This window comes from Apium graveolens, chromosome 1 (genome assembly GCF_009905375.1).
Source record: "Apium graveolens cultivar Ventura chromosome 1, ASM990537v1, whole genome shotgun sequence".
NCBI classification, from domain to species: Eukaryota; Viridiplantae; Streptophyta; class Magnoliopsida; order Apiales; family Apiaceae; genus Apium; species Apium graveolens.
This window is the reverse complement of record NC_133647.1, coordinates 195,310,505-195,326,907: the sequence shown is the minus strand read 5'-3', so window position 1 is coordinate 195,326,907 and position 16,403 is coordinate 195,310,505. Positions and strand designations below refer to the sequence as shown.

The following is a 16,403-nucleotide window of genomic DNA, read 5'->3' as shown; positions in this document are numbered from 1 at the left end:
GTGGTGATTAGTTTTCAAAAAATACCCGATTTAAAAAAAAATCCCAATTAATTCCCTACAAAGTATCCAACCGATTCGGTTTTTGAAATTCGATTTATTTTTACAAATTTTCAATATTGCAGTATATATAATTATATATTAAAATTAAAATACTATATTAATTTAAGTATGAATAATTATAGAAATTATTATATAATAAATATATATTTGTTAATAAATAATTAATATAATCATAATAATATATTAAATATAATTTAATATTATAATACATTCGATTTTTACCCCGATTAATCATTCCGATTAATCCCCAATTTTCAATTAATCCTAAAACGGTAGCTCGACCGATCTTCCCCGATTCCCGATTTTTACAACATTGGTGGTGATTAATATAGAATTCATAATACTACTTTTTATCTTTATTTTGGAATTTGGGATTCTTAGAAATTTAGAATAGATGAAGTTGATTAAGTTTACGAGAAAACAATAAATAAAAAAGAGAAATGTCATTGGTCCCAAAAACATTATCAAATGTTGAATCGTATTCATTGTTATTAATGGTTATTCACTAATTAATAAAATAAATCTTTAATGTATTAACATGAGTCCGAGTCCAACTTATAAAATGATATCACATGTAGAGAATTTTTGAAAAAAAAATTCGGGGAACATGTAATATATTGCAAAATTATATTTGATTTTTGTGAACTCCGTAACTTAAAAATGTGTATAAATGGATAGTCGCAAAGTAACTCCTTTTAAAAAAAAAGAAATTAGTATTCTTAGTCCAATTTAATTCAAAATGAAAAAAATGTGTTTCGATTCCTATTTCTCATTAATGTAATTGCAAAAACATAAACTCAAAAAAAATGTACGGAGTTGCTGAATATTCGCAAAACCCCAAATCAATTTCCACATGCATTTAAACAAAGGGCCAAGTCTAAAGCCTAATTACACGCTCAAAATATACATTTTATTTCTACCACAAATCTCTATCAATTCAGAGAAATTCGAGTCTATAAATACATTCAACTTCCATAATCCAACACATTCAATCTTTTTGATTTCACATTATTTTCCAATACAATTTGCTCAACATGTCTTCCCAGCAATTGAGTAAGGAGGCTCAGGTACTATCTAACTTGCATCCAGAGATTAGAATATACAATGTTCAAGTTTTCTACCGTTTTCGATTATTAGATATGATTATCTTGAGTCGTCGTGCTCCATTGAAAACACTTCGTGTGTGAAAACACGGGAGAATAAGTTGTATATATGTTCGACGTTTTCTATAAATTATCATGCATATGTTGAAAAAAAGGTTGTTCACATATATTATTAAAGTATACTGTATCGCAATACGTGTATCATAAAGTTTATGATGTGTATTGATAACACTTTTGGTATGAAAATACGGGAGAATAAGCTGTATTGTTGTTCCTCGGCTATCGTTGTATGGGATACAACTGCCGTAATAAAATATTGTGGTAGCACTCACTTGCCGTAATGAAACATTGCGGCGGGTGTATCCAACCTAATATGGCCGGGGTTAATTTGCCTTCTATAAATTGTTGTGCATATTCAGAAAGGGCATAAAACATTCTTCTCATATGAGAACTGTTCTCGTGAACACGAGCCTGCAGATTATTTACAAGAATATAACGTTTGACTATGTGTTTTATTGTTTACTGGATAGGCCAACACCGAAAGTGTGGTGGAATCTGCCAAGAGCAACGCAAACTTGGCACAGGAGAAGGCCTCAAACGCTGCCAGTTCTGCACAAGAGAAGGCCTCAAATGCTGCCAGTTCCGCACAAGAGAAGGCCTCCAGTGCTGCTGATTCTGCAAAAGATAAGGCGAATAACGCTATGAGTGCTGCAAGTGAAAAGAAGGATAATGCTGTGAATGCTGCAAGCGAACAGAAGGACCAGAGCGCCGGATGGATCCAGCAGGTTATTGCTTTTCTACAATATAATCTTTCCAATCGAAAACATAGTTTAAAAGTAACCGGTCCATCTGAAATCTCGGTGTAGTAAGGTGCCAGCGTGATCTTATACTTTTCAACACACGTATCACTTCACACCTAACATACAACGTCTGTTAGTGCATCATGTCATATGAATAATGCTTAACTAAATTATCGAAAATTTGTTTCTGATCAATGCAGAAAGCGGAACAAGTTGGGAGTGCAGCACAGGGTGCGATCGACGGAGTGAAGAACACCCTTGGTGTTGGTGAGAAGAAGTGAAAAGAACACTATGAATGATCGAACTAATCTGATGCTGGATGGATCGAACTGCTATATTACATAGTATTATTTATTTATATATTTATTTTTAAGTATCTGCGACAAAAGTTTCCTATGCATTCTTTGCGTAAGTGAAGATATGCTAGGGGCTTTGGTGTATAGTTGTTTTTTGTTATATGAGAATGCTGCTGCTCTCATTTGATGTAATAAAGTTCATAGCACTTAAATGCTTGCTCATATATAAACATTATTGTAGTTCTTGAAACACTGTTTTTATATACTTCATAAGAATTGTAAAAGGATATGGTTCCTCATATTTTTCGCTCTGTTTTAGATAATTGTATGCTAAACTATGTTTCTTACTTGTTGTTGGGTTGTTCGGTACAGTTTTTTGGTACGACAAATAACAACCGTCAGATATAAAGTCAGATTGATGAGAACCGTTAGATGCAATAATAAAATAATATTATATTAATATCAATACTGCTCTCATGAATTTATGGTTCGAACCCCATACAACTTATTATATTTAAATTTTTATATTCTTTATTTTAACAATTTCTATAGGTTCAGGGCTCGAGTTCCGTGAACAACATAATATATTATATTATTTATTTTCAGTCAAGTCTCAAATTATCACAAAATATTTATTATTATAATTTATTATGTTCTTTAATTTATTTTTCAACTATTGAAAATATATATTAAAATATAAATAATTTTAAGATTAAATATATTATTAAAAATCATTGAAGTGTTAAAAGCAATTGTTCATTGCATAGGTCATAATCTAGTATTTATTATGGAAATGATAATATCTTGGATATAATATTTGAAATTCTAGATCCTTCCACCGCCTTCATTATTGGACTGTTGTTGTCTTGATATAAAGTCGTTGAGCCCATTATGCTCTTTAGGCCCATTGACCCATCAACAACAAATTATATTTTATGTTGGTTTATATTCGCCAATGAGTTATTGGGCCTACCCTTTAATGTAAAGTTATTGGCGGTATACTTGCCATAGAGGTTTAAAGACCTAATAATATGTGTTGTTGTCGATCGAATAATAAATATCTAAAATCATGATATAGTATCAACAATGTTACTTCGAAACAAGATTGCAAGTTCGGTTGCCGTTTTTTGAACTTTTTTATTTATTTATTTTCAATTCAATTTTTAACTTAAAGTCACATTTTGAGTATAGTAAACAACACTTAATGTGACATTATTAACAATAAAACACAACTTAAAAATATGTTTTCATTTATATTTTTAAAATTTTATATTTTTGTATATTTTTTATTAGATTTTAAAAATATTAAAATTTTAAATTAACTTTTAAAATTTAACCATGACTCTACTTTAACAATTTTTGATATACTGGGATTTAATATTTTTTCATTTGAGTTTTAGAAATGTTTAGAAAACAAACAAACAAATAAATAAACGATCTAGAGTTTAGGATTAAAGTTTTGGATCTTTAGGTCAAAGGAAAAAATACAGTCAGTTTATTTTATCTTATTCATATAGATGATTGTAGGGGTGAGCAAACAAAAACCGAAAAACTAAAACCGGACCGAAAAATGGAAAAATCAAACCAAAAAAACCGAAATCGAAAAAATCCGAGAAAAATCGTAACCGAACCGAACCGATGGAACGGTTTGGTAACGGTTACAGTTTTATCCCTACAATCGAACCGAAAAACTGAACCGTTTATATAATATAATAAAATGTAAAATATTAAGTAATATTAAATAATACATTGTAAACTATACAGATTCTACTAAGATAGTGTATACATAAGTTAATATATTTTTTTTAATCTCAGACTGGTGAATTAATTATACAGAACACATTTTCATCTCCATTAACCTAACTTATTACACAATCTCTTAATAAGACTCCGTTACGTGCTAGACTAAGTACTACCGCTTATATTAAGATTAAAATATAAATACTTATATAAATACTTGAACCCGAGTTTCAGATTATATTCCAATATTAGTGACTGAACATGATCTCAGATATATTGACCACCCAAAACACTGGTAAATGTTTTAGTTGTCTCTTATACCTTAAGATACATTATAGGACTACCGTATATAATTACATATCCACATAACAAAATTTATATTAACAATGCTAACTATTAAGAGAAGCTAAATATTACTCCCTCTGTCCCCCTAGAAAGTATACATTGGGGATGGGGAGCCGGCACGCATTTTAACGCTCCTTTATAACATATTTGCATAAATTATTTTAAATTTTTTTTCTTCTAAATTAAAATTTGATATTTGAAGTTTAATACAAAAAAAGAAAATTTTAAAAATAAATTAGGAAAGTATATTTTTTATTCACCTTAAAATGTGTGTCGAACATTCAAAAAAAACTGTATACAATCTGATGGGACAGAGGGAGTATCATATATTTAGTGGAGTCATGCATTGTAAGTTGTAACATGATTTGTTCAGTCATACTTTTTGCAATATATTCTAGACAAGAATTCAACTTTATAGCCCATCATTAATCTTGGACTGGACTTACATTTTGTTTGTTGGGGTTCAATAACTGGATCTTATTGTTGGGCTTTTCATCGAGCTAATTTATACGTAACAAGATACATGACCAACAACATACTGAAATTCATTTTTTGTCTAACATTTCTTTTGTCTATGTACACACAAATACGATATGAAAATTTAAGAACCTTTTTTTTACAAAAATGTTAAGATAATCGATTCCGCTTGTACTAACAATAGAATCGACTCTATTACACATATATTTTTTTAGAAAACTCTATGATGACAAATAGTTTTTATGCTTATTAGGTAACTAATCTGTTTAAAATTTTAAGATGATACAGAAATGTCCGAACATAATTTTATAGTCTTTAACATTCCCCCTTAATTGTACGCTACGTAAATGGGGGTGGGAGGACTCGAACCCTAAACCGAGCTCTGATAACAAGTTAAGTAACCAATCGGGATGGAGTAAGAATGGGGGTGGGAAGATTCGAACACAATTCTCTCCCTAAACCGAGCTCTGATATCATGTTAAGTGACCAATCCGTCTAAAATCTTAAGATGATAGAGAAAGATCCAAACATGATCTTATATTTTTTAACAAATATTAATAAAATTGAAATCGATTATCTTACATATATTAAAAAACGTAAGTTTCATAAATAAATAAGACAGATATATAAAATAACATACTCCCTCTCCCTCTCTCTGTCCACTTGATTATTAAAATACGGATTCGAAAGAGTGTTGGGAGTACTAAGTGTTAAGTAGTGGAAATATACTAAAATTTATAAATTGAATATACAATAATTTTAAAAATATCTAAATAAATTGTTAAGAAATGAACGAGACAGAGAAACACGCTATCCGTCGAGACCTGGGAGTTGTTGGCCATTCATCATCAAGCAATGGTCCTGCAAAGCAAATGGAGGGGGGTCATGTGAAGTCACATGAATTTCCACCATTGTTTCCTGATTCTCCTGCTACACAACCATTGACCCATTATTCTTTATTTTCATAGCCACAATTTCCTATAATATGAAATCGGTTATTACAGTTAAAGAGTTAGTTGCAATACATTACTCTACTACTGCAACGTGGGGGAGGTTCTGAGAATAATGTAACGAGGAGTCATTCAATGCTCTGCAGTTTTTACTAAATTATATTATTATTAAATTTTATTCGAGATATAAAATATTGGTGAAATGGTTAAATATTGAATTATCTTCTCCATACACTGTATAGTGACTTTTATCATGAAAGTAATAATTAAGTTTGTTGCTTTTTCCTAGAATTTAAAGAAAATTAAACGTGACAAATTGCTTTATCTTATGAGATGGGGGTGACAAGATAAGCATGAATAAAGATTTATTTTTTATCCTAGGATTAATTTTTATTAAGGTATACAGATGTCTTGAATTTACAAGATTATTGATCATATTTCATGTGATATTCATCTTTTAAAATATTCACATGTATCTTAAACTATCAAAATATATTTCTTAAAAAAAGAGTAAATTAATAATAATGACTAATTTTAACCCGCTTTTGTATATTGGTGACCTAAATTCTAGATTTATAAATAATGATTAAATATTGCTTTAAATCTTCGAAAAGACGATTAATAAACGCTTTAGTAATTAAATTTCCCTAAAAAAGTGTCCTAGCCAGATTTAAAAGAATGCCCAAAATACACTAATTTTCAGCTTCTAGTGCCCAAAATGCCTTTGTGCGCGAGTTCTGTCCTAAATTCCCACTGGAATACGCATTCTTATCATATGTATTCAGGTTATTTAAAACTTGTAAAGAACACGCATGCGTGTTTTTTTTGAAATTAGTAAGAATACACATGTTCATGTTCATGATGCGTATTCGCTCAAAAAAGCAACACGCATGTTGTATATACGTGTTCTTTACAAATTTTAAAAAAATGAAATTCGCATGTGAGGAATGCATATTCAGTCGGTATTTAGGGCGAAACACCCTGCCAATCAGCATTTTCGGCAAATCTCCCATATTTGAATATTTTAGTTTTTTACCCGCCAACTTTTTGATATATAAAAGTGACGTTTGACTAATATATAACAAATCTAAAATTTCGATCAAAAAATATAAAAACAGATAAATTTCAACCACAACTCGTTAATTTGCTATCTAATTACAAAAATATATAATGATACATGCATAGTCATACGATCAATGATTATCTCTTCCAAATATGATACGCCGTTAATATCTAGACCCATTATTGTTACACCAATTAATAATGTTTGTACGATAATTGATTATTCAGCATCCCCCTTGATTTATTTGTCATTTGTTGTCACATGCAACTTTATGTAGAAGTCTTCAGGCCTTTTGTTGACTGTATTTTGTTTGTTTTCTTTATATTCGAAGCTAATCATGAAATCATTGGTTTAATTAAATTAAAATCATATAAAACTATAATCAATTTGGCTTCTGTTTTGTAGCATCGAAACTCTTTTCATAACGAATATCTCTGCGCAAGGATTTGGTCTTCCAAAATTTTGAGTATCTTAGTTTGTTTTGTTAAACCATTATCGGTGTACTAACTATTTAGAGTAAAATTTTAGGGGTTTATCATGCCGATATCACAAACTCGAATTCACTGAAAACATGAAAATAAGTGAATTGACATGCTCGGTGGATATATAAGTACCTGCATCATATAGTCAAAACTTTAACAATTACGATATACCGATATTTGGAAAAATATTTGAGACTATATATGATGATTCCCCTTTTCCGTCGTAATTGACACGCAAAATTTTTTTGTCATAGACTGTTCGTCGTAATTGGATAAATTTGTTGTAGTGTATTTTTCTGATATTTTTCTTAAAAATTACGCATCAAATTTGATTCAATTTTAATTGTGAGGAGAAAATCGTATTAATAAAATCTCACCGATTAATCAGCCATATAATTGGAGGTGCATAAAATAGGTGCATAAAATAACATTTAAACACATGCAACTATACCCAAAATGAGTTGATCATAAGATCAAATCTGTTCTTTATTCATTAAGAAAAAGATTTGAAATGATGGAACTTAGTATATATAAAACCGTTTAATGGAAACCAGCAATGATCTAAGAATATTTTAAATTCGTATTTTGTAGTTGCATGAGAAATTGGTGCAAACAAATTATTAATTGTATTCTATAGGTGATCACTACTATAATTTAAAGATTCCATTACTTAATGTGGATTTTAGCGGCTATTCCAAGTCAAACGAATGAATCACGAGAACGTTTGTGTCTTTCGAAATATTTAGGACATGCATTAGCGCAAATGGTGGCATGAGCTATCCTAAAATGGTCTATTGTCATGTTTGTATAAATTTCAACCTTTTTTTAAGATAAACTTGTACACTTTTACGTGAATTCTTAACGTCTCTTACATAAACTTAATTACTCAATCACCGCACCAATTTTTTGCTGATTTTGAATTTAAACTTAACACCGCAAGAAACAGACAATTTTTCGACTGCTAAACATCGATTGAAAGAAACAGGAGCAAATAACGATCGATGATTACGAATCATCGATATTTTAACTCATGTAATTATAATCGTATAATTGTATTTGAGTAACAGTCATTGTTATATTTATTATGAATGGTCCAATTTTTCGACCGCTAAACATCGATCGAAAGAAACAAGAGCAAATAACGATCGATGATTACGAATCGTCGATATTTTAACTCATGTAATTATAATCGTACAATCGTATTTGAGTAACTGTCATTGTTATATTTATTATGAATGGTCCAATTCAGTCGAATAACTTCACATAACTTGGCGTCTATATCACTATTGAGAGAATTTATTGTATTGCAACTTCAAGAATGATAAGGGTGATAAATTTTCCTAGGTGACCATCCTATTATTGGGCACTACAATTTGTTATTAGTATTATAGTAATCATAGAATTTTCATTCTCAAAGATATTTGTTAAAATTGAAAGATTCTAATACATGAATGATTGATCTATTATTTGTGCTACTTATTTCTACATTTTTCTCTTTAACTAATAAAGAGTTTTAATTTTTTGATCAGATGTCCGAACCCGTTTACAAGCATAATTATCCCTGGCAAAATATAAGACAACACCGTATCATCACTGTCACGACTACTTGGTTAAATTCAAGCGTTTACTGAAATTAAGTATGGGGTCTTAGAGCAACTCCAACAGCTTAACTATTTAGAATCTTAAAGTCTAATTTAAGGAATATGAAGAAAAAAACCACTCCAACAGTATCCTGGTGATTCCTTAAATCAATAAGATCCACTAAAATCTTCTTCTCATTCCTTATTTTTAGCTAACCTCTCTTTTTTTCTAACTTTTATTTTATAATATATATTTGAAACAAACACTTTCTTTTTATTCACTTTATGTAATAATGTTACTTTTTAATTATTAAATATTGTATAAGGAATGAATATAGAGAATATTGTTGGAGTTGAGAATAACCATTGATGTCTTAAGTTACTAAAATCCAATATTTTATATTAAATTTAGGGAATGAACTTGAAAGACATTGGAGATGCTCTTAAAGTCATAAGCTTGTAAAATCCTGATCTTAACTAGCTGAGCTGAGCTGCGAGTTAGATATACCATTTTGCAACCATAACTGGAGCTCAACATCAATATATTTTGTAATGTTGATTATGTTGTGCACAACAATAATCTACTTTCTAAGCTTACATCCTCTTACATAGCTATCTATCTTAGTAGTTGACTAATCATAGATTGAGTCTCCTTAAATAATACAGACCTACAAAATTATAGGCAATAAAACCAGTCCTCTGTTTACCATAATAAAAAACAAATTAATTTCATAATATTGGTTCATTATACATGTGTATGTATGCCCCTCCAATGATGAGTGATGACTTCGTTCACTATTTATTTCCCTACCACATTCTCACATTTGCTCCAAAGAACCAAACCATACTACATTTTCTTCCCCTCTCTTCTACCAATTTCTTCAAGCTTCAATCTCGAAAAATGGTATACAATCTCGAATATAATCGACAAATTTTCGCTCGTCGTTGCACACTAGTAACCGGACCAGTTATCGTAGGTGCTGGACCATCAGGACTTGCAGTAGCTGCTGGCCTAAAACAGCAGGGTGTTCCTTTCATTATTCTGGAACAAGCTGACTGCATTGCCTCTCTATGGAAAAATCGAACTTATGATCGCCTTAAACTTCACTTGCCTAAACAATTCTGTCAACTACCATCATTCCCCTTCCCTAAACACTATCCTGAGTATCCTACAAAATTTCAGTTCCTTGAGTATCTCGAATCCTATGCTAAGAAATTTGAGATCAACCCGAGGTTTAACGAGTCTGTGCAGTCTGCAATGTACGATGAAACATGTGGTATGTGGCGAGTCAGAGTAGTGGCAACTAATGGTGGGGCGGTGATGAGTGTGATGAATTACATTTGTAGGTGGCTTGTTGTGGCTACAGGAGAGAATGCAGAGAAGATTGTACCGGATATTGAAGGACTTAGAGAGTTTCGTGGCAGTGTCATGCATGCTTGTGACTATAAGTCTGGCAAGGATTTTGAAGGCAAAAATGTACTAGTTGTTGGCTGTGGAAATTCGGGTATGGAAGTTTCTTATGATCTTTGTCTCCACAAGGCAAATCCTTCAATGGTGGTCCGAAGCTCGGTATGTAACCTTGCTTACAAAGGGCAATTATTTCATATTCCAAAATTAAGTACTTCTGCATGTAATCAACTAAGTGCAAGAATTGTCCTGTATTCTGAGACTAAAAATATGATTTTAATACTATTTTAAACTGTGTTTTTGTATGATTTATAGGTGCATGTTCTGCCAAGGAATATATTTGGAGCATCAACTTATGGATTAGCAGCTAACATGTTGAAGTGGATGCCAATTTGGATGGTTGACACTATTCTGGTAGCTCTTTCGAGGTTAATTCTTGGAAATATAGAGAAGTATGGTCTGGAAAGGCCATTAATAGGACCTCTGCAGTACAAGAACACTGAAGGAAAGACCCCTGTGCTTGATACTGGTGCATTGCAAAAGATTAGGTCTGGAGAAATCAAGATTGTTCCTGGAATCAAGAAGCTTTTTCGTCGTGGTGTCGAGTTTGTAGATGGCGAAATTCTTGACATAGATGCTGTCATCTTTGCCACAGGGTATTGCAGCAATGTTCCTTCATGGTTAAAGGTGAGTTAAATACTTTAGTATCTTTGTGCTTCTGTTAAATATTCTTACAAGATTCATGTGACAGTTATGGAAGTTGGGTATCTTTCTAATTATGGCTGTTTTTAATATTTGATAGGAAAATGAATTCTTTTCAAGAGAGGGGACCCCAGTGACAAAATATCCAAATGGATGGAAAGGAAAAGATGGGCTTTATGCAGTTGGATTCACAAACAGAGGGCTGGCTGGTGCATCATTTGATGCTACTAGAGTTTCACAAGACATTGGGAAATTATGGAAAGAAGAAACAAAGAAAATGAAACATTCTTCTGTTGTGATGGCTGGCCATAGAAGATGCAAATCACATGTGTGATACAGGGCAGCTGGTCCCTAACATGCGATGGATCCGCTGAAATTTTCTGAATAAATTCTGCGGATAGATGGTTATATCCATCAATGTCAGGGACTCGCACCCGTGATAGAGTCCATGCAAGACTCTACTCTGAGGTGACCAACAGCAAAAACAGGACAATTATGTTCTTTTTGCCTTTACATGATTGAGAAATTTGAATTTCCTAGCTTTAAGCAAGATACAAGAAGTATGATGATAATAGCCCTCTCCATATAATTTCCAAAACTAATGTTGGGATTGTGATGGAAGATGTGGCTTGGTGTTTTTTAGAAGTTCATGTACTCAGTAATTCATGTATTCATAAAAATCAAATTTGATTACGACTTTTTTTGGATTACCTAACATTACTTTATTTCTCGACGCAGAACAGCTGAAGGGTCCACTAGTCCCCAAACATTTAAGTTCGTGAAACCGACCTTTGACTGATTTAGCACATGAATCAAGTCAGAAAAACAAAGAAATCTTGCAGTAGGGGGCCTTCCAATTGTATCCTAAATCTGACATTACCGTCCATTGCCTCCATCCTGTCCTTGCTATTTTTCTGCAGGAGCCCACAGGACTTGCACATTGTAGGTAGAGCGGGCAATCGGGTCGTCTTGTATACTTTCGTGTCGTGTAATTTCGTGTTTCGTGTACGTAAATATGAAACCCATATCCGGCCCGAAATGATTTCGTGTACCCAAATGTGAAACTCATATCCGATTCGAATCGTGTCGTGTACTTTCTGTGTACTTTTCGTGTATATTAAATAAAAAATTAAATATAATATATATACTTATAATATAAAAAAAATCTATTTTAATGTATAATTTAATGAAATATGGAGAGTATATATATAAATATATATATTTTTACATAATATTTTATAAAACTTGTAAATATTTATATTATATACATAAATATATGCATGTGTTATATATATATTAATTTATAAATATATTTATCTCGTGTAATTTCGTGTACTTTCGTGTACCTAAATTGAAACTCATATCCGACACTAAATCTATTGTGTAATTTCGTGTTCGTGTACATTCGTGTTTCGTGTACCAAAAATTAAAACTCATATCCGTATTTTTTGTGTCGTTTCGTGTCGTGTACCGAATTGCCCGCTTTAATTGCAGGATGAAATATTTCATTCGTTAATAATTTAATATAGACGTACTGATTATTTAACATGATATCAGAATTCATTCTGAGAGAGCTAGCATTCACGCTCGATTTTGTTAAGATCCAGTTTAACACAGGCACACACGGACGGAGGAGGGGTGGTCCGCTGGTGCGGCCGCCACCCCAAACTCCGGTATAATCATAAAATTAATACTAAAATTTATAAAAATAAATTATATATTTATATATTTTGTAGTAAAAAAATTTTATTTTCAACTTTCGCCCCCTCAAAAATATAAATTTTTTATGAATTTAGTACTAAGATTAATGATATTTACAATACTTATGAATTTAGATACATGAATTCAAGTATATTTTGTATATTGAAATTGTTCAAAATAATATTTATTAATTTATTTAATATATAATAAATTAAAAATATATATTAATTATTCCGAAAAAAATTTCGCCACCCCAAGTTTTGATTTCTGGCTCCGTCCCTGTAGACACACGATATAAGATCCAGTTTAACATGATATCGGAGCTCATTCGGAGAGAGCACTCATGTTCGACTTTGTTAAGATCCAGTTTAACAAAGACACACTATATAAAATCCGATTTTACAGGGTATCGGAGCTGATTCTCATAATTATTAGGGACACAATATAAGATCCGGTTTAACACAAAGAACATAAACAAGGGTAAGTTGAAATAGTCGATTCATTGATAAATTTTTAGAAAAGAAGAAATAATCAACTAAAAAACTTGATCATTTTACACATTCCATGGATACTTTTTAACCCATGAGGGTGAATCACTGGTGTCATTCACTTTGCTAAAATAGATTCCATCACCTCTTGCTTGCCAATAACATGTATCACTTTTAGTTTGCCATGGCAATTTACCCTTAATTGAACAAAATCTAGGTATCATTTCATCATAAGAATTGAATACTGCATTTCTGTCTCCCCACCAAAGGTGGCAAAAGAAGAGAGTGGTTCCCCAGACATTTGGATTAAAACTCCAAGTAATGTAGTCATTGAGATGAAGAGTATGATACCCGAGATCGTTGTCTTTCGATTGACAATGAGCTGTAACAGGATTAGGTGAATCACTAGGGACATTGTTTGTCACAAAAACATGAACTTTGGAAACACTTGGTGTCAGAAGAAGAGTGAAGATGCAGAGGATGGCTGGAATTGATGAACAATTTTTTTTCCACATGTTATGTTAGTAGCAGAGGTCTTTCTAGTCTACAATCTTGTTATCCAAGTTGTAAATTTCTTTGCTTCTTGTTATTTATATACATGTACTCATCATTGACAAGAGGTGTATTTATTTCAGATTTTAAAGAATTGATAATAATCCATAGATTTAAAGAGATTTTCGTTGATTTTACCTGTTCGTGGATTTTGACGGAACTAATAAAAAAATCTTGCTGATTTTCCAGAGATCCTTCAAAATCTGATGTATTTTAAAGAGATTTCAAAAGATTAAAAATGAACTAACAAATCCATCAAAATCCACCACCTTTTCAAATAAAAAAAATCTACGGACTTTTGAATACTATCAGATTTTGATGAATTTTTAAAAATCAAAATTGAATACCACTAGATTTCAGTATACTTATTAAAGTCTAAATTGAATACACTCGGATTTTATAAGACTTTTTCTAATCTCTATTAACTACCATCAGATTTTAAAGGATTTTTTAAAATTCAAATTAAATACCTTTGATTTCCAAATCCAAAAAAATCCTTTAAAACCTTGATCGAATAAGCTTTAGCATGCAAGATCTTTGCTTATCTATAAGCTTATTTGTTGCTGTGTTTTCCCTTTACATTCATTGCCTTTCTTAATAACATTTACGCTATTATTATTCGAAGAGTATAAATAATTATAACTATCTGCAGTTCTTAACACATACAAGAACACATAGTACAAAACCTATTACTCGTAGTGACCGGTGATTCACTACCCAGAACTAACCGGAGATACCCTATTCACAGATCCCGCCTGCATAATGGGCATGAACCGTGTCTTACTAGCCATTCATCGATACAAGGAACATGAAATATATGATGACATTGTGGTAAACTTCTTACTGTCTCTCCCAGCTGAAAATCCTGAAGGCAAACAGAACAACACACTTTTTCGTCAGAGGCATCGATGTTGTTTTCCCTAGTGATTCTTACCTTCGGAATTTTATCAACTGAATCTCCTGCTAAGCCATCGCATCCTCCAGTATCGAAGATGTTTTCTACTTCATCGAAGTTTGTTTCAGCAGCTCCCATCTGATATTTTGACAATTGAAAATTTTCAGTCCAATGAACTTGTATACTAGCATTGTTTCGTTAAAGGATTTTTTTAATGTGTGCCCATAGACACATGCTAAGAGTTAGTGTATGATGAAGTGTCCACAAAAATCTCCACCAATAAATTTTTTTACAACTCATCAATCACACTTTTTTAGCATGTGCCCATGGACACACACTAGACAAACCGTTCGTTAAATTACATAAAGAACTACCTGACTCTGCACTGCACTTAACATTGCTGGACCAATTCGTTCGCGAACAAGTCTACCACTTGGTAGGCTAGCGAGAACATCAATCTGTAAAAAGTTAAAGTTTCCAGAAACTCAGTTTAAGTTCTGAATATGGATTTCTGCTTTGAAATTATTTTCTGCTAACATATCAAGATATCGATCACACGAGATAGTTTAGCGAAATTGCTCACCAAGTACAGAACACAGCAAAGTCCAGACTCCTCAGAATGCCATAGAGTCACTGATGACTCGAATACCTCAATAGAGAAAACAGCACCAGACATGGCTCCTACAGCAGCCCCCCTAGCAAAACCACTCTCGGTCTCGTGGCCTATCAAAGCCCCGGTTATAGCCCCTAACAAAGTCCCTACTGCAACAAGAAAATCAGCTCATTAACTAAAATAAAAAATTGAACTTAGAACTCGAGATGATTGGTCAAAAGGTACTGAGTTCTCTAAGATTGTAAGGTAACTCTCCTAATTAAAGTCAAATTTTTGAATCTAGATTCTGGGACGACAGACGATAAGCCCTTACCACTTGGACTATCTTATACGCTCAATACTTGCAAACAAAAGCACAGGTAAACAAAGGCTGTTCTGAGAAACAAACCTGATGCAAAAACGAAACTGAAAATGACAGAGAAGACATTGCCCAGAATCGCAGAAGCGGCATAGCTTGCATACTCTTTAACCTTGATCAAAGCATCGCCAAATGAAAATGAACTAGTTGTTGAATATGATGACAAAGAATAAAATGGGCATGCACAGAACTCCATTTTTTTAACTCACAAATTTCTTAAGTTGCTAATCCTTAAAATTAATGAGAAACCATCTTATATACAATCTTGTGGTTAAGAAAACAATCAAGTTGCAACCTTTTTGTGTTACTTGGAGAAAAGGAAGTTTCTTTTGACAAATTTGAGTTGGTTTATGGTTACAAATCATCCACACAAGTACATAACATTAATGTCACATGAACAAGTTTCAACGTCACTTTTCTTCATCAGCTAAAAATAAAAAGCTTGGGTAAAAATTAAAGTGAAAATAGAGAGTGAAATGTGCTTGGGTTACTCGTGTTTCTTAACACTTAGCCTAATGGACCCAATCTAATCTCCTTCAAATGTATTGTTGAAATGAAGCAATCAACAACACAAGTAAGAAAAAATCACTGAAATCAGAGTTAACTTAAGTAAAACAAATTATTAATCAAGTATAAATGAAAATTTGTTTTTCCTAATATGCAACTTATCAATGATCGTAATTTTAATGAAGAAGACTATGATTTGATTTATCTTAATACATACTTGTTCAGTTTTGATTATTATCGTAGACTAGTCGGACAATTCGATATTAAATAATGTTTTTACAAA

At 32.0% G+C, this 16,403-nt stretch overlaps 4 protein-coding genes across 5 annotated transcripts; 2 read left to right on the top strand and 2 right to left on the bottom strand.

Annotated features, from left to right (window-relative positions):
• The first annotated feature begins 975 nt into the window (after positions 1–975).
• On the top strand, positions 976–2,560 carry LOC141723666 (uncharacterized). The gene is made up of 3 exons (XM_074525526.1): positions 976–1,127; positions 1,694–1,948; positions 2,164–2,560. The coding sequence occupies exons 1-3, from the start codon at positions 1,095–1,097 to the stop codon at positions 2,242–2,244; spliced, it is 369 nt and encodes a 122-aa protein (XP_074381627.1). The 5' UTR covers positions 976–1,094; the 3' UTR covers positions 2,245–2,560.
• Positions 2,561–9,797: 7,237 nt separating this feature from the next.
• On the top strand, positions 9,798–11,562 carry LOC141714688 (putative indole-3-pyruvate monooxygenase YUCCA3). The gene is made up of 3 exons (XM_074518194.1): positions 9,798–10,466; positions 10,620–10,991; positions 11,107–11,562. Exons 1-3 carry the CDS (start codon positions 9,798–9,800, stop codon positions 11,338–11,340), a joined length of 1,275 nt encoding a protein of 424 aa, XP_074374295.1. The 3' UTR covers positions 11,341–11,562.
• A 1,698-nt stretch (positions 11,563–13,260) lies between these two features.
• LOC141714681 (S-protein homolog 21-like) lies at positions 13,261–13,710 on the bottom strand. The gene has a single exon (XM_074518186.1). The coding sequence runs from the start codon at positions 13,708–13,710 to the stop codon at positions 13,261–13,263; it is 450 nt and encodes a 149-aa protein (XP_074374287.1).
• Positions 13,711–14,300: 590 nt separating this feature from the next.
• On the bottom strand, positions 14,301–15,866 carry LOC141675545 (NEP1-interacting protein-like 1). 2 transcript variants are annotated; one of them, XM_074482048.1, is made up of 5 exons: positions 15,644–15,866; positions 15,226–15,404; positions 15,017–15,100; positions 14,592–14,780; positions 14,301–14,502 (listed from the first exon to the last, which is right to left on the bottom strand). In XM_074482048.1, exons 1-5 carry the CDS (start codon positions 15,807–15,809, stop codon positions 14,461–14,463), a joined length of 660 nt encoding a protein of 219 aa, XP_074338149.1. In that variant the 5' UTR covers positions 15,810–15,866; the 3' UTR covers positions 14,301–14,460. The 2 variants fall into 2 exon arrangements, with proteins under 2 accessions (XP_074338149.1, XP_074338148.1); XM_074482047.1 differs by having other exon boundaries at positions 14,321–14,780; positions 15,644–15,859.
• Positions 15,867–16,403: the final 537 nt, after the last annotated feature.